The 18561-nt window shown below is 39.1% G+C and overlaps 1 protein-coding gene across 1 annotated transcript in view; it reads right to left on the bottom strand.

The window, feature by feature from the left end:
* Positions 1 to 18561, bottom strand: part of ABCB11 (ATP binding cassette subfamily B member 11) — an 87713-nt gene that overhangs the window by 42846 nt on the left and 26306 nt on the right. The window contains exons 6-12 of the mRNA XM_025853588.2: positions 17940 to 18027; positions 16693 to 16826; positions 14828 to 14999; positions 11853 to 11977; positions 10107 to 10281; positions 4237 to 4350; positions 1684 to 1794 (exon numbers count right to left, since the gene is read on the bottom strand). Coding sequence (XP_025709373.2) covers positions 1684 to 1794; positions 4237 to 4350; positions 10107 to 10281; positions 11853 to 11977; positions 14828 to 14999; positions 16693 to 16826; positions 17940 to 18027 — 919 coding nt within the window. The remainder of the gene's footprint in view (positions 1 to 1683; positions 1795 to 4236; positions 4351 to 10106; positions 10282 to 11852; positions 11978 to 14827; positions 15000 to 16692; positions 16827 to 17939; positions 18028 to 18561) is intronic.

Raw genomic sequence — 18561 nt, 5'->3', positions numbered from 1 at the left:
AACTTTCCCTAACAAATGTTTGTGATGTGTTTATTAAGTTTAAAGCACTGTTAAAGGTAGAGACTGAATGCTGGTAGGTCTAGAAAGGGAAGAACGGGAATCTAATTCAGAAGCATCTGTTGGATATTTTCACCAATTCAGTGGTGATTTTTATACCTCTTATGTAAAGGTGGTTTGGGGTCCTTTGTGTGACAGAATCTCACGTCTTTCATTTCACACTAGAGAGTTAGGCTTGCAAATATACTTTCATTTACTGTAATCTCCCCCAGGGCGGGCAAGCGTAGTGTGTGCTTTTTCTCATTATAGCCCGGGACGTGCGGCACCCAGCAGGGCTGAGTACATATAGGTGTAAGTAAGAAGATTTTATTAAAATAAACCACTGGTGTTGGGAATAGAGGATAAAACAGAAATGAAATAAATGTGTTTTAATTCAACTGGTATTTATGAAACAGCTATTATGAGCTAGTTCTGAACAGATTTTCTAAAGCAAGTTTTAGCCATCCATTAAAAAATCTTTACTGAGTACTATCTTGTGGTTTATCTTTCACAAGGTACTTTGACATATGTTGTGACATTTAATGTTTCCATACATATGTGATATGTAACAGTAATAGAAAATATACTTCAGCAATTTAATCAGAATATATAGGTACCTGTGTTTTATATATATATATATATATATATATATATAATGTATGTGTGTGTGTGTATGTATGTGTTTACCTATGTTTTAGGTATGTAGTATCAGAATTAAGTTGCAAGGGATTTAGTTCCCATAACAGAAATATTAAAAAAGGGTGGCTAGAGGTATTCTTCTTTTTTTTAAGATTTTATTTATTTATTTGACAAAGAGACACAGTGAGAGAGAGAACACAAGCGGGGGAGTGGGAGAGGGAGAAGTAGGTTTCCCGTGGAGCAGGGAGCCCGATGAGGGGCTCGATCCCAAGACCTGGGATCATGACCTGAGCCGGAGGCAGACGCTTAACGACTGAGCCACCCAGGCGCCCCGGCTAGAGGTATTCTGTTAAAAAATTAGGAATAAATCTCATTTCGAAGTCAACCTACTCAAGGAGAGTAGATCCTAATTTTCCTATAGATGAAATTGCCTTTAAAAATACTTGCTCTGTAGGTACAGGAAAACTAAATGTTCTTCCGCATGTGCCCTGGACAATTACCTAGCCCAAGACACATGAGCATGAGGCCACAAGATTACCCTTCCTCCAAAGACTGATCTAGTGACCCTTGTGAACTTACAGATAGGAAGCGAAAAACTACAAAGGCAGCAGCTTTTCTTTGCCAGAAGTACCCTACCCGCTCAGTGTTCCGCCTTCTGCATCTGTACTTCTGGATTGTTCTGATTGCCTTGCAGTTTATTCAGCTTATGCTTACAATGACAGGCCCTGCCACTCATTTCAAAGAGGATCGTACTTAATTTGACCTAACCTGAATGGGTTGCCAGACTGTGTCCTCCCCAGAGGGATTTGCACATTGTCTACTACAAAGGAATGTGACTTGTTGCCTAAGAAATGACATGATGCCTAAGGGTACTTCTAGACAAACGTGCTTCTATTCCTTCTTCCTGCAAACTGTCATACTTCAGAAAAACAAGTAAGTTGTGGCCCTGGATATGAATCATCAAAGAAGAAAAATGCCGTCATTCCTAGAGAAAAGATGAACACTTACCTTCACCTCTGGTCTGGAAGGGTAGTGGAAGGTCACATTATGGAATTCAATTTCGCCCTTAATTCGATCCAACTTGTAACCCTCCTCTGACATGCAGTCAATGATGGGTTTCTGGAGTAGAATATAAAAGGAATATAGCTACAACAAAGGTATATGCATCTGTTGTCCATCCTGGTTTGAATTTACTCATAAAACAGAACAACAACCAGGTAAAACACTGCACCAAAGTTGCTTCCAGATTAAATATTTATCAATAATAGTAATAATACTAACATTTACTGAGATATTAATATGACATATTATATTACTAGATATGAATAGTATTAGCATATCATATTACACACATAATATATTAATAGATAACCAAACATACACAAAGAATTAATACATAATTAATTATAATGAATATGAAATAAATGTCAATATATAATTGACATATGCCTTCACATTAATTAAATGGAATTAACTTAATTATTATTACCATTTGTTGATATATTGCTATGACATATATTATTATATAACAATATAATAACAATATATAACAATATTATAATATGTAGTATTGATCTATAGTTATGTTAGTATATAATATATTATTATTATGTATTATTATATTATTGCAATACCATGGAAGAAAATTTACAATTGTCTTTTTTCATTTATGTAATTGTCACTATAACCTAACTAGACAGGTGATACGCTCAGTTGTTCGTTGAGGAAGTAGAGAACTCTCAGAGAGGTTAAGTATCTTTCCTAAAGCCACACAACTAGTCAGCCAAGCTGGAGTCCAATAGTACTCTACATCTGAATACCTATCGTAGATGATAATTAAAACTAACTGAATGTCCTTAAGTGGTATCCTCAAATACTACCAACCTTTAGTTGTTATTCTGAATTTCACCTCTGTTGTTGTTAGTGTGAGCCTAATCTAGAATTTAAACATTCTAGTTAATCAGACAAGAATGAGGGCTACCCCCTGCCACCAGAACACTCCAGGGTCAGCTTCTTCTCCCTTCTACACTTGTGAGAGAAATTCATCATCATATCTCTATCTGGGGCAATAGTGTAATCTACTTTCTTCCTCTTGGGTCTCTCGTAAAGATAATAAAGTAATTTTTAAAGGCCTTAGTTTTTTGTAATAGCTTCAAAGGCCTTTTAGACTCGTCATCTTATCTGAGCATATAATAACCCTAAGAATGAGGTAGAATTTGGATAACTCAATGTGTCTATGTGGTTTTCAACAATCTGTTTATACTGCAATATATGAAGCCCCAGATATAAAACAGATAAAGCGATGAACAGTCTCCTCACGCAGGTTTTATGCTTCATAAATACTGAAGATTTAGGGGACCAAAGAAACACTTCCGGCTTTCCATGGCTTCCAGAGAGGAAGAACAACATCTTGCCCGCTTCCTCCTTCTATTCTCAGATTTTGACTTTCTAGCTGGATCTCCAATGCGCTTCAGTAGATTAAATCCTAGCTAGGCTACCAGAATCCTTTACAAGCTTGTAGAAGCTTTCTGTCACAGTTAGAAGATAATCTAAACCTATGAACTTGGCTTTAAAGACCTGCATTATCTGGCCCCTTCCTCTCCTTCCAGCCTCTGTACTCTTGCTCACTCTGCTCAGACACACTGACCTTGTTTTAGGTCCTTGCATTCACCAATCCTTTTCCAACCAGAAGTGCTCTCTTCCAGGAATAGCCTCCCTGCCCTCACTTCCCACGCACGGCTCCTCCCCTAAACCTCACTTTGCATGGCTGACTCTCCCTGCGGTTCTCAGCGCAAATACTACCTCCTCAGAGATGATGTTCCCCTCACTTGAAGACTCCTCCCCTCACCCCAACCGTTACCACGCTATTTTATTTCCTTTATTGCACTGATATTACCCTAGCTTTGAATGTACTTCTTTTTTCAACTTTTATTTTTCACTGAAGTATGTTTGGTTTCAGGTGTACAGCATAGTGATTCGACAATTACATTACCAAATGCTCACCAAGATATGTGTAGTTACCTTCTGTCATACAAAGTTATTATGGTATCACTGGCTACATTCTCTATGCTGTACTTTTCATCCCAGTGACTTATTTATTTTACAACTGGCAGTTTATCCCCTTCACCCCAACCCCCTAGCCCCCTCCTCTCTGGAAACCACATTTGTTGTCTGTATTTATGAGTCTATTTCTGTTTTTTTGTTTGTCCATTTGCTTTGCTTTTTGGATTCTCCATATAAGTGAGATCATATGGTATTTGTCTTTCTCTGTCTGACTTATTTCACTCAGCATAATACCCTCTAGATCCATAAACGTGCTTACTTCTTTATTGCCTGTTTTCCAGTATGATAAGAGAGCAAGGGCCTTATTTGTTCTATTTCACTCCTGCAGTCCCATCTCACTATGGGGTCTGGCTGATGACAGCTCCTATTAAGTATTGCTGAATTAAGGGCATTGTGATAGCCCCTCATTTTTCTTAACATTGAGGGTAAATTCCTCAGAACTTCATTTTTCTCCCCACCCCCAACCTGTTCATGGCCTTTACTTTGGCTTTCACCTACCCGGTCTATTGTCTGAAAAATGCTGGTGGCCGCTGCACGCCCAGTCGCAAAGGCTTCCAGACAAGAAGATGCATTGCCAAGATTTAAAGCTCCTAATAGAATACTGAGGAAAATCTGAAATGAAAAGAGATAAACATAGTTTTCGTGTGTTTTTGTCAATTTGTAAATAGTGCCATCATTTGGGCTATCCACGTGAGCTCAGATATTTCTCAGAAATATTCTTCCATGGGAGTTTGAAAGCTAAATAGCTCTTTAGAAACACCTGGAATAGTTTTTGTTCTGCAAAGTATCTCCAATTTTTCTATTGTTATGGTTTAAAAGACTACATTATATTTAAATGAACATCTATGTGTAGAACACTACACTACAAGAGTGTAGAACAGTATTCTACAAAGAAGAACATATTTTGAAATGAGTATGAGGTCTAAGCAAGGCAGCATATAGACACAAAGTGAGTTAGAATAGTGATATGATAATTCAGTTTGTAATATAAACAGGCTTATATAGTCTTCTGGTTAAAGGGTAACTGAAGCAATGAAGACAGTGATCAGCTTGATTGCTCTAGAGATAGGTACAAGCAATATAGGTTTGCTACTATATTGTTGCTACTAGTAGACTATTACTAGGATAACTACCGCTATTACTACTACTACTACTTTTACTATTGTATATTTCTAAGTGCTTTACCTGTATTACTTCACTTAATCCATACAACAGAAGAGAAAACCAAGGTGTATGGACGTTCCCTAACTTACCCTACATTACAACATTTATTAAGTGGTAGAGCAGTATTTGAACCCAGGCTCTTGACTGACATTCTGTTTCGCAAACAGGCCCATCTGCTGCTGGTGGCATGCAGTTGGTATGGCGAGGTTCCTGGGCAATGCTGAGGAAACTGTCCTTTAACTCACCAACCCAGTCATCTCATTAAGTTAGGGGAAGGCGACTTGATCATGAGCAGATGTTCCTACCAAATAGCGCTCTGTGTTTATCAGTGCTGTTTATAAAGAAAGAAGCAATGAGGCAATTTGTCACGTGCCTCTAGGAGGAGCACAAGAGTTCTTTTGACCAAATGGGTGCTGGTCACATGATGCTTATGGGGGATGTTTCATTGACCACCATCCTTCATGGACCGGAGTTACTTGCTGAGCTGAAGATCGGCTGCTGCCTGAATGTAGTCTTCAGACAGTCAAATGAACCCAGTCTGTGATGGTTTCCCTGCTTTCTTTCGATCTTCTGTCTGGACCATGAGACTCCTCAGAGCCTCCCAGCTACCTCCCTTCGTCTTCAGTAACCTCCATTCCACATACCATGATGATGTACACCAGTGCCCTCCTGCCTTCTCCCTGAATTCCCCGCTCCATGTGTGGGACAAACATTCCCTTTTCATCTTTCTTGTTCCTTGTCCTGAATTACACAAAGTAGTTCCTCCTATGGGCAGATTACTTCATCTTTCAAGCCCCAATTTCTTTATCTGTAACACAGGGGTACTAAAAGCATACACCTCATGGGACTTTTATGAGCATTAAATGAAATAATTAGTTTAAAGGTGATGAATCCAGTGTTAGCCACATAAATAATAGTGATGTTGAAAGAAGCAAGATTCCACACTTAGGAAGTGATACAGTGAATAGACAGAACAGTACATCTCTAAATTGGGTTAAGACCACATTTATCAGATTTCTTTCCAACTGAGCAAAGGAAACCTTCCACATGTCCTAGATCAGGGGTGAGCAAACATTTTCTATAACACGCCAGAGAGTATGTATTTTAGGCTTTTTAAGGCCAAATGGGCTCCGAAGCAATTACACAACTCTGCTATGTACTACAAAAGCAGCCATAGACAATAGTGAACAGATAATTGTGGCTGTGTTCCAATAAAACTTTATTTACAAAAACAGGCATCAGGCTGGGTTTGGCTGGGGGATCATAGTTTGCTGACTCCTGCTCTAGATTCTAGGTTGAATCACTAGGGGCCTAAGCTGAGGTTTGCAATCAAACCCTGCTCAGCCTGGCTTTGCAAATGTCTCCCTCGGGGTACTTAGGGAAAGAGTGCGTGGGACAGGACAGAGGCCTATACCTAGTATCATCACAATGGCTAGCACCCATCCCAACAGACCATCATTTCCCACCCCAAACATTTCACTCTAGCCCCGTGGACAGCAGCGTGGGAGTGGGAAAGGCCCGGGAGACCACTGGGGAACAATCTATCTATGGGTGTGCTGTGTTGAGGAAAAGGTGGCTCCTTGGAAGTCAGATCCAGAGGCAGGAAAACAGTGGTTAATGAGTCAGGCCCCTGGAGGCACAGGCATGTGAGTTTATATCCCCCTCCATGCCTCTCAACACATATTTTTCAACCTCGTGGCTCCATTTCATTTTTAAGTGGTAGTACAACGACATCAGTACAGAATGAAGTTTTGCTATGACATATGGTATTTATATGAAATATGCTACTTAGTGCTTGACACCTTATACACACTGAATAATGTTACTATCTATTCCTGCTGTTATTTTTTATTATTGAGTCCTGAAACCTGGGGAGCACAACAGAGCAGCCTTCTGCACTCTTCAATTCCCTTTCATCTTCTCTCCTAATAGATCACAGGGTTTGTTTTTTGTCTGTGTACAGGTGATGCCAATCACAGTCATTTATGTGAACCACTTACCATGTATGCTCAATTACCATGCAGCCAATAATGATTTTATTCATCAAAAAATATATTCGGTTAACCTAATTGTTAATTACTTTAGTGGATTGATAACACTCAACTCAGCTCATGTATACTCAGACTTCATAGTTTGCTACTCAGAAGTATGGCCAAAGATGTGCCTGCAAACATGACTGAGAGAAAGAGAGAGATGGAGGGAGGGAGGAAGGGAGAGAAAGAACAATCAATGATTATACTGTTAATGGGGAGGTCTCTCATTTTCCCAAAGGGATCTTTCTTAAGGTGTAAGCAGAGGCTTGTAGGAAGGTGTTGGAGTAAGAGGTAAGGTTAATAATTGATGATTAAAATGTTAGAGACACATAGTATGTCACATCTGCACATAATAAGTACTCTCTCAGCCCAATTATTTACAGAAGGTATAGACAAGAGTGGACACTTGAAGCTGAGGAGTGTCAAATTCGTTAAACAAGGAGGCCATTAGGCTGAGGTTGATTTAATGCCTTAGTAGCCTGCATGAGCAAACCAAAACCTAAGCGCAAATGCCTCAAGGTTAGGACATCAAGAACCTAAGGGCAACCAATCACAAATGGTCAATTAAGCTTCCCCAGGCAAGGCAACTGCTTAAGCCAGAGCCAATCAAATCATTGTTTTGCTTTCCTTCTGCCTCTTCTCTATAAAAGTCTCCCCCACCTCCCACCCCCCGGCCTCTGTAGGTAGAGAGTGGCTTCTCATCACTTCTGGCTTGATGCTGCCTGATTGGAATTATTTTTGCTTAAAGAATCTCCTAAAAATTTTAGTATGCCTCAATTTATCTTAGAACCATAACACTGCATTCCTGCTAGAGAGAGTAACCAAGGCGTTTTTAAATTCAGTGTTTCCAACTAGAATTGTGTATTATTTAATTTTCAATTTACCAATTCATTCTTCCCTCTGAACTGTTATTTGGGCACACCTTTGTCCTCTCCTTGCAGTCATGGAATGACGGAAGGATGTCTTTTCTCAGCGCATGTTTTTCTGCAGAACGAGCAGATAGAAGCATCTGGGACTGCAGTCGACTGGTAAATGTTGAAAGTTATTAAGAGTCATTAGACCAACAAAGATGAGGGACTTTGTAGTCAGGTTTCTGACCTGCAATACTTTCACTGGATTTTCAAATGTGCAAAGCTATGTTAGAGTTGTTAAGAAAGTGCTTAAATTGTAATAACAGCAACATTTTCCATCTATACTATCCATTTAAGGTTCAAAAGACACTTTAACACGTCTTATCATATTTAATTTTTTAAAACAAGTTCAAGTGATGCCAATTGTTCATCTTGCAAAGAAGAACTGAATTTTAAAAAGTTGTTCTTAGTGTATCATCAAGCTGTTAACGAGATAAAGTCAGTAGCTTAGATTGACTATGGTTTGACCTCACCGCTGATAATCATTTGTAAATAAATACATTTATTTGTTTAATAAATTTAAACAAATAAATAAAATTCCATTCAACTTTCCCTAGAAATGTATTTATATTAAAGCAGTAGATCTCAAATTATAAGCTATCAGCTAGCAAATTTCTAGTAGATAAGATTTTGGCATTTTTCATTGTTTAATGAACAATGAAAATCTATCTCACCTAGAATCTTTTTTTTTTTTTTAGATTTTATTTATTTGACAGAGAGTGAGAGAGAGAGCTAGAGAGGGAACACAAGCAGGGAGAGTGGGAGAGGGAGAAGCAGGCTTCCTGCTGAGCAGGGAGCCCGATGTGGGGCTTGATTCCAGGACCCTGGGATCATGACCTGAGCCAAAGGCAGACGCTTAACGACTGAGCCACCCAGGCTCCCCCTCACCTAGAATCTTGAGCCAAAATATTTTATTTAAGAATCATATATGAAACTGCTTCACATCTCCATGCTTTAAAAATTAATATACTTAATTACGGGGCACCTGGGTGGCTCAGTCGGTTAAGCATCCGACTCCTGATTTCAGCTCTGGTCATGATCTCAGGGCTGTGAGATTGAGCCCTGCATCAGGCTCTGCCCTCAGTGCAGGGTCTGCTTGAGATTCTCTCTCTCTCTCCTTCCCTCTCCCTCTGCTCCTCCCACCCCTTGTGTGTGCGTGCTCGATCTCTCCTCTCAAATAAATAAATAAAATCTAAAAAAAAAGATTAATATATGTAATTAAATAATTAATAGGCCAAATGAAACATTTATTTCATGTTTTATCTCCCTGGCCTCCTGTGTGGGGGCAGGAAGCGGTGGGCACAAATGTAAACAAACCCAAATGGTCAATTTCATTCAAGGGCTCTGAAGGAAAAGTTCAGCAAGCCATACAAGAAAATAAAAGATTGGGTGAGCACGGGAGGTCTTACTGGGAAGGTGCTGTTGAGCTGAGAATTAGAACAATGACAAGAGTCCCACTGTTATGAGAGGAGCTGTAAGCTAAGGAGGAAAAACGTTGGGTTTGTGAGCCGGAAGAAGAGATTTCTCTGATCCTAGCCACACTCGGTTACCCTGCTATTCACTGCTAACATCCTTGTCTTCTATAGCATTGTCATTAGGCATTGATGTGGTTGTTTAATTATTGCCTCTCTTCCCCACTGATCTATAAATCACACCAGGAAAAGATCACATTTCTTTTGTTCACTATTGAATCCTCTGTGCTGGCATATAGTAGATGCTCAATAATTCTTGAAAGAACAACGGAAAAAATACAGAAAATTAAAGCAACCAAGGCATTCGTGATAGCATGGCTCTAGCACAAGTGAACAATAAAATAGGGTCGTATTACCTGTTCAGTTGAAGATATTATTGGCTTGGTATTTTAGTAACTCATCGTGTTTCACAAATACATCCATTAGCACATATCTTGTACTATTATTAAGCTTAAATACATGAGCTATTAATTTTTAGCTGAGAGATCCCTGACTTCCCATTATCGTGGCATATTATCTTTTGAACTCAGTCAGAAAATCATTGTTTTACAGCTATAGAATTTTTAGTTAAGCGGAAATCATTAAATCACTGGTCTCATCAATTCAAATGCTCAGTGTTCCTTTACTATAAAATGTGTAAGCATTGCTTGTTTCTGCAGATGGACTCCATCAACTCGTTGCTGCTTTCCTCCCTCAGACGCTAAATGAATAAACAAAATGCCTTAACTGTAGGTTTTTCTGAGATTCCAGCAGGAAAAGTTATGTTTAGGTCATTAAGATCAAAGTACCTGGACAAGGGTTCCTGGCGTATATTCTCCATCCTCTAGGACAAGTTTGGAGCCATACCAGAAGGCCAGTGCATAACAGAGGAAGATGAGACACCACATGAATCCAGTAAAGAATCCCATCACGATCCCTTTTCTAATTCCCCAACGCTGGGCAAACACAAGATTTTTCTCGTACCTGTGAAGAGAAAGCATTTGTGTCTACAGCAGCAGCAGCAGCAGCTCAAGTTAGAATGTTTAAATCAGCCACAATGCCGTGCTTTTACTCAATGGTCATAAAAATCACCCCAGACACACAGCAGCTTTCGGGAAAGAAAATGACAAACTTCCGTGTAGTTATTTAGCTTATTTCAACCTGGCAATGAAATGTGTTGAAGGAACAATGCCTAACCAAACCTCACGGCTGATTACTTCTTGGAAAAGAACAGTGTGAGAAAAGTGGGAACTTTACCCCAAGAGAAAAGAATTTTCAACACAAATGTTTGGACGTGAGGGATTTAGTACTATTTGTGCTTGGATTGTTTTTACCAAGTCACATGGCATGCTTTCTATCAGAAAATGATGCAACTTTTTCCCCCAGGTTCAGAACCAGTGTTTGCACCAACTCATCTCCGTACACTCACACCATCTGCCCTGTGACCAAGAATGCTATGTTGTAACATGACCGGTCAGGTTCACAGCCATGGGATACGGATAACTATGTAGAAATTCAATCTAAGCACTAGGCTGCAGTGATTCTATGATCTAGCCATTAATAACTGGCATTGTCTTGAAGTTCAGACATTCTGTAACTGCCTTCCTTCATCTCAAAAAATAAATTCATGGAGAACTTTTAATATTTTGCAGGACAAAGTGAAGGTCTATCCTATGTTCCATTTTCAAAACATTTACAAAGCTGCTATTAATAACAATAATGAGTATCTTTTGTGGTGGAGGAAGTATGCTACTGAAATTTTTTGTGAGAAACTAGGTAACTTCACTCTATAAACCAAAAGAAGGAAAACAAACAAACAAAAAAAAAAGGAAAAGAGAATAGAGATTGTAAATTCTATTCTCTTTTTTATTTGGTAACAATTGAGACTGACATCGTCATACTAGATCTCAAACTCATGAAATAAGAATTGAATTAAATTGGTGGCTATTTTATAAAATCAGTACCTGGCACTGGTACTTAAAAAATACTAGGTAAGAGGAAGAATTAACAAAATCAAATTCTCAACAACTGTGTTGTTTGGGTTTCATTAAGAATTAATCTTCTGGAATGATGGTCTGTAATATACCAACACTAAATTTTCTTTGAGTAAATGGAAATTTCATCAGACTTTATAAAGAGCATGTAGTACAGTAGCTGAATAAAAGACACTGAATAAAAATGTGGTGAACTGCATTTTAGGTATCTCGCAGCAAACAGTGTTACGGGCCATGAGGTATAATATGCATACATACCATGAGGTATAATATGCATACATATGCATACATACACACCACCAGAGTTGAAATAAATACCTAACCTAAAATGGCATTCTAAAAATCTCCAACTACAATGTTTTCAAAAACACAGAGCTAAAGGCTTGGGGGTCCTTGTAGTGCTTTGCCCAACTAATTACTCTCAGCTACCTCTTGAATAAAATCTCTCTCACGGTAAACAGACCAAGGTAAATCTGCCACTTTGTACAAAATAAGGAAGATTCAGGGTAGTAGGCCAAACGACGAAATTCAGGAAAGTGGCGGACGTTTCAATAAACCAACCTTTCAACCTCTTTTTTTTCACCACCAAAAGCAGCCACCGTTCGCATAGATGAAATGACTTCATCAGCCACTGACCCTGCTCTGGCGTAGGCCTTCAATTCATAGTCAGTAAACTTGGACACACTCTAAAATTCAAAAGAAGAAAACAAAACCAGGGAATTAAGTAAGTCAGTCTGTCATTCAGTGATTCATTTAGCAGAGTAAGTACGTGGTGTGGTTTCGTACAAGACTAGATTCTCTCCGTTAACGGTGTTCACGGAGGAAAGAATCTGGTCCAAGTTTGACCCGTGTTAAGCCCCATCCACGAATGTCTGGTTGTTAGCATACCAAAATGACTTCTTTAGAAGTCAGCCTCAAAAACCTCACAGAGTAAGTCCCCAATAGGGAATTCTGTGAGACCACAGTGTTTCATTCATTATACTAATGAAGTTTGCAGGTGACTCCATATCACATTGCATTGCTATTGACCACAGGACGTTTGCACAATTTACGGACAAACACCAGAGACAGAGACTGGAGCTTAGTCAGAGTATATAATTGGGAGAGAAGTCCTGACCATACAGAGGCTCATGATACTGCAGAGGTAATTGCACAGGAGAAAGCTCCAGATAAATATTACACCATTTTGACTCAACTGTAGGGGCTCAACTAACTAAAGAGCAAAGTTAAAAACTTTGCTCTTTACAAAAGGAACCAAAAAGACATTACACTTAATATTTAACAAATTACTTTTTCTAAAATTGGACTTGGACTGAGTTGTAATTAGAATTAATCACCAAAGAAATCCCTGGCACAGATGAAGATACCAGAATGAACAAAAGCAAATATTGTAGAAGTTCGACTAACTCAGAAATCTAAAATATATATAGTACCCAGACTAAAGGAGTTTATCTTCCAAGTTTTTCCAAACTTTTAGCAGTTTAACTCTTCTCAAACAAAATCTTAAATGGAATTCTAAGATACAAAATAAGTAAATGCAGTATTGTTACAACAAATTTATGTCACAAGTCCACACTTTATAAAAGTTGTGAATTGAAAAGGCAACAATAGGGAAAGTAGGGCTATTTTCATCAACATGAAAATATGAATTTAGGTGTTACGAATGACGTTACAGTTTTTACCACAATCCTCTTCTAATTTATTTCTAAATTATGTATTGAGGAAATTAAGTAGTTGTGAATATTAATAGTTTTACTGTAATTTAATGTACATTAAATAATCTCAGGATACTCCCATTAAATTGATACGGGAGTTTAAAGATGTAAATTGGAAAATATTTAATGATTGTTCATGATTCTCATGGTAAATATAAAAGTTAGATTTACCATTCTCATGGTAAATATAAAACCCACAATAACATGTAACATGTCATATATTTTGCCCGCTCTTACTTTTTTTTTTTTCCTTTGGGTCCTGCTTTTGAACTGCTCAGTGAAGTTGCTTATATCATTTTATACAAACATGCACAGACTTGAATTCAAGAAGAAACCAGTGCAGAGCTACAACATTCCAAATCAGTGACACATTTACAAGAACTTGGAATATGGGCACTTGAGATAGCAAGAGAAACCATGCCCTAAGCCTGTTAAAATCAAGTTACCCAGGCTACATCTCCACTGTGTTGAAATGTGACATCTGACTCATCTGAGTATGAATATTAACCACAGGTTTGAGGAAAGAAATTAAGTATATGGGGGCGGGGGGAAGCTGAATCAAATGTTCGCAGAATCCCTGAAGATCCCCCACGGATGGTGAGGCTTCCCTGGAGTGAAGCTTGAGAGTGTTTAGTAGGAAAGACTATCAAAAAGCTCACACGTTATGGTGGATTGGAAAAAATAAAAGCTAGTGTCTCTCGAGCAATTAATTCTGTGCCAGATGCCACACTAAATTCATAACATGGATTATGCCTTAAGTCATCACAATGACCTTTATCCTTCTCTTCAAGATGAGGAAGCTAAAGTTTTGACAAGCTAAATATATCTTTCTTGAGCCAGATGGTAGAGTCAGGGGCTGACCTATTGAGAGGAGTGAGCTCTTTGCCTTTGTCAGTCTGTACTACCTGGGAAATATTTGAGTAATATAGCCAGTCGATTGTTGAGAATATTTTGCTAGAAACTGTTATGGAGATTGGTTTCCTGCTGCCCAATGATGGGAGTGTATTCAGCTTTCCACCTGAATTCTATTCTCATTTACAGCAAATTATTAGTTTGCCTGATCCTGTGACCTGCTATCTGATGTGTCTGCTCTAAAAGTATGATATAAGAATTTATTAATCCTTGAGAGTGTTTTCTAATGGATGACCCAAAATTCCTACTCCTACACTTTTTCTTGGCCTGCATGCCTGGGGAATGGGGATACCTCTGGAAATGGGTCAAGTGACCTCTTCCTGAAACTGATCAGACTGCATGGAGAGCACAGATGTGAATGCAGAAATCTCCTTTATGTGTTTGTTACTGATCTGAGTACATCTGTTGGGCCTTTTTGAAGAAAACATCTGAGCTTGGGAGACCATGGGAAGCAACAGGCATATGAGAGAGTGGATGGGGATTTGGAATCAGGCTCCTTTGTATTTGAATCCAGTTTTGTCACTCACTAGCTGTGCAGTCCCAGACAAGTCTCTTTACCTCTCTGAGCCTCCATTTCTTATGTTTAAAATGGCATTAATGCTTTATAAGATTGTTGTAAAGATTAGAGATAATAAATATGAAGTTCCTAATAGTGCGTGGCAAAAGAGTAAATGCTCAATAAATGTAGTTGTTATTGTTATTAATACAATAATATTTATGTTATTAAAATATCATCAGTCCCTGGATTGATGGAATGTTATTTGATACTGAGGAATAACCAAACAAAATAAATCAAAACAGTGATAAATAATATTGACTAAACATACGCAGGAAAAAGGAATCAAGTTTCACATTTCTGGCTGTTTCTCAGGGCAGATGTCCTGGAGAAAAGTGATAAGACATTCTTACCAGACCAATGATGGCTGCTCCAATCCCGATGAGAGGACTCACAGAGATAATGACCAGGGTCAGTTTCCAACCCTGGTAAAATCCCAGCAGGAACCCACAGATGCTCGTGGTCATGCGCTGAATGAAAATGGCCATTTGGTCGGCAATGGCATCATTGACTTTGTTAATATCCCTAGAAACAAGAGACTTGGATCACTAAAACTGAATTTGGTCAATTCAAATGCCTTGTTGAGAAATCCCAGGCTTTCCCTGCTACTGCCATCTCTGTACCCCATTGCCTAGGAGAAACATAACAGCCTTTCACATGTGAAGAAACCTGCTATAGCTTGTGAGGCCATCAAGCCTCTCCCTCCCTCACAGCCAAGTAAAGTTTTCCTCAACCCAGGTTTGCCAAATGGTGTCCATTCAATGTTGACAAAGACTTTCAGAAACCATCTTATCTGTGCCTTTCTTTCTTGTAGTTCATATTCTTGGTCTGTCCTGAAGAACCCTACTTTCCTTCTTTATACCTGCTAAATCCTTTCAGCCTCAAGGTGCAACCCACACACTACCTAATTCGTAAAAACCCTCGAGCAAAAACTAATATCGTCCTCCCTGTGTTTGCATAGCAATGTAATGAGTCTGTGTTTGTGTGTGTACGGGTATATAATTATTGCATTCTGCTTATAGGCAGTATAGAATAGTGGTTAAGATCACAGACTGTGGGGCCAGACTCTGAATTTGAGCACAAGCTTTTCCTGGGCAAATTACTTAAACTTTCTGTGCCTTAGTTTCCTCATCTGTAAAACAGGGATAAAGACAGAACCTACCTCAATGGGTTGTAATGAGGATTAGTTAATATATATTAAGTATATAGAAGAGTGCTTAGAGTATAGTAAGCTATCAATGTGTCAGCTTTGTTTATTTATTTGCTTGCAACTTTTATCCCTCCTACAAGGCTGTAAGTTCCCTGAGATCAGGAGTTGTGTGGTTTATCTTTATGGCTTACATATGGTAAGTCCTCTAGAATATTGGTTGAATACAATTACATTAAATTCATATTCCTAGGAACATTCTCATAATCTCTTGTTTAGATGGAGCAAACAGGGCTTAGGACTTAATAGCAAAAAAAGGACCTAAGATATTACCCAGAGATTTGACAATTGTATTCCAGCAAGGTTAAGTATTTATTCAAAGTCACAGTAAGTAAGGGGCAGAATGAGTGCTAGAATCTAAGTATCCCAACATTCAGTCTTTGATCTTCACTATACTACACACATGGGACCTCATGGGACCCCAAAGTTCAATTCAATAGGGTTCAATTGCTTCTAATTACTCAGGGCTCTTTCAGAATACTTGGAGGAGGAAGGGAAGGGGGGCTATCAATCACCCCAACTGGTCTTTAGGTATAAACCAGATTTAAATCCAATTGTTTAGTTTCAATCTTTCTCAAACTACTTTGGATTTTTTTTTTTTTTTGGTCTTTGTTTTTATGTGCAGAAATGGCCTCAACAGACGAGGCAAGATAATTCATTCTAAGTACATTGTTTTTCCCTATAGACACATGGACTGTGACATCTCTCACTCTCTCTTTTAGAGGCCAAATAGCCCTACTTCTTTTAACTCTCTTCTGTAATCCTTCATTTCTAATATTTTAATCAAGGGCCTACAAACAAAATTGTAGTATCCTGGCTTTCAATTGTTAATGATCATATCGGATAAAGCATTACCTATGAAAAAACATGCTACCCGTAAAAGCCCAACTTAAGAGACAAAATATATCCAAAATAACTGAAAATGTGTTTCTAATTGTTATTTAATTTAGAAACAAGTGTTCTATGATCAAAAGCGGACACACATATTAAAACCTCCTACCAGCCACTTACTCAGAAAATCTTGTATTCAGCTCTCCCACGGAATTGCAGTCGAACCATCCTATTTCCATTCGCATTACTTTCCTAAAGGAAATTTTTCTCATTTTCTGTATCTGACGAGCTGCAGCAATCACCCAAAAGCATATCTGAAAATGGAGCAAGGATGTTTGGCATTGTGGTGTTAAAAATATTCATTCATTCCTTCTCTTTTCAGAAGAAAATACTTTCAATATAAGCCTTGAGAAAGAGAGGAAAGTGATTCACAGAATGCCGAGTCATGGGACGTGCTGTGTGAGCTCAGGCACCTGCTGCTGAAAGCGGGGTGAGCAGAACAGCTGTGGCCAGGGAAACCGGAAGGCTTGGGTGTGAATTTGGTTTTGCCACCTGTAGATCTAGCCTTACCAAGCTTCACTTTCTGCATGTGTAAAGGAAGGCTCACAGTGCCAAAAAGAAATTCTTGCTCTTATATCCCTATTTTTGCAAGGAGCTTCTGAGTGTATTCCCCCCCGCCATCGCCCGAGAGGCCTGCCAACAAGTATGTATGCATAGTTTTCAGACTGTTGGACAATGATTTTTCAGAGAAAGGAAGACAAAAACAGATTAGCTGTCCCCAACCAAGCAAAGTCAGGCTGTAATTGAAACTCTCAGTACTAGAATGGGAAAAATGGATTCATTTCTCTTTACAATGAACATGAACTTCCCGGAATTCTTGAATGAATGCGGGTTGAGGGGATTCATTATTTCTTCTACAGAATAAGGTAAAAGATGAAATATTTTTCTTCTTTAATAAAGGTTAAGTAACTCCAGGCCCTTCCATGGCTTAAATCTAGACTAGATTCACTTTACAGAATTGGGAATGGGACACAGATTGGTGAGATTTTAGCAGTGAAAGAGAAAAAAAAGTAAAGTTTGCTTTCCTCCAACTCCTCATGCCTGGCTTTCTCCAGGGTGCCCACACTCCCTTTACAAACACACCTACAACGGCCTATTTTTGAGTTTAGAAGATGAGATAGAGGGGGTGGGGGAGGACAGGGCATTGAAATTCAGTCTAGTCACTGTCCCTCTAGACAACTGCATGTATTTTCCTCCCTGTCTGAGAAGAATCCTGCCCCATTCTCTCACCGCCCCCCACCTCCAAATAAAACTGTAGTCCTTAGGGCTTCCAAACAACCTAAAAGTTAAAGAGTGCACTTTGCAGTTCATTGTAATGTCTCTGAGCCCAGATGTTGTTCTATAAATAAAATGGAGGCACCACTCACTTGAATATATCCTGTGATAAGTACTACCAAAGCGATCCCAGCATAGTAACTGGCAAATTTGATCATTTCACTTTCAATGTCCAGCAACCTTCAAAAGAGGGGGGGGGTAAATGTTAAGATTCAGAAGTAGGGTCAAGCTTACCAAAGATTACATTTGCGGGTACAGAGGAAAATAAAATATGAAATATGGGTAAGGCTTCTTACCTATGTAGAATTATCATCGATCCAACCAAATCTCTACCTAGACCTCGTGTGGTACCAACTCCAGCAAAGCTGCCTACTCCCTTCGCTTTCATTTTGTTTTTTTAAAAGATATTATCTATTTATGTGAGAGAAGGAGAGAGCGCATCAGTGGGGGGGGGGGAAGGGCAGAAAAAGGGAGAAGCAGACTCCCCGCTGAGCAGGGAACCCCATGCAGGGCTCAATCCCAGGACCTCGGGATCATGACCTGAGCTGAAGGCAGACGCTTCACCAACTGAGCCCCCCAGGCGCGCCCGCCCCCTTCCTGCTTATAGGCAGAAATGACTCACTGGCAGTTGGAAGCCAGGGGCAGTAGACAGCAGCCCAGTGCTCTGTCTACCGAGGCCCTTCACTCCAGCTCGTTACTCAGTGATGGAGTAAT

This window comes from Callorhinus ursinus, unplaced genomic scaffold, assembly GCF_003265705.2.
Source record: "Callorhinus ursinus isolate GAN/ISIS: 27379988/994484 unplaced genomic scaffold, GSC_fseal_2.0 scaffold2, whole genome shotgun sequence".
Classification (NCBI taxonomy): Eukaryota; Metazoa; Chordata; class Mammalia; order Carnivora; family Otariidae; genus Callorhinus; species Callorhinus ursinus.
The sequence above is the reverse complement of the archived record's forward strand: the minus strand, read 5'-3'. Positions and strand labels throughout refer to the sequence as shown.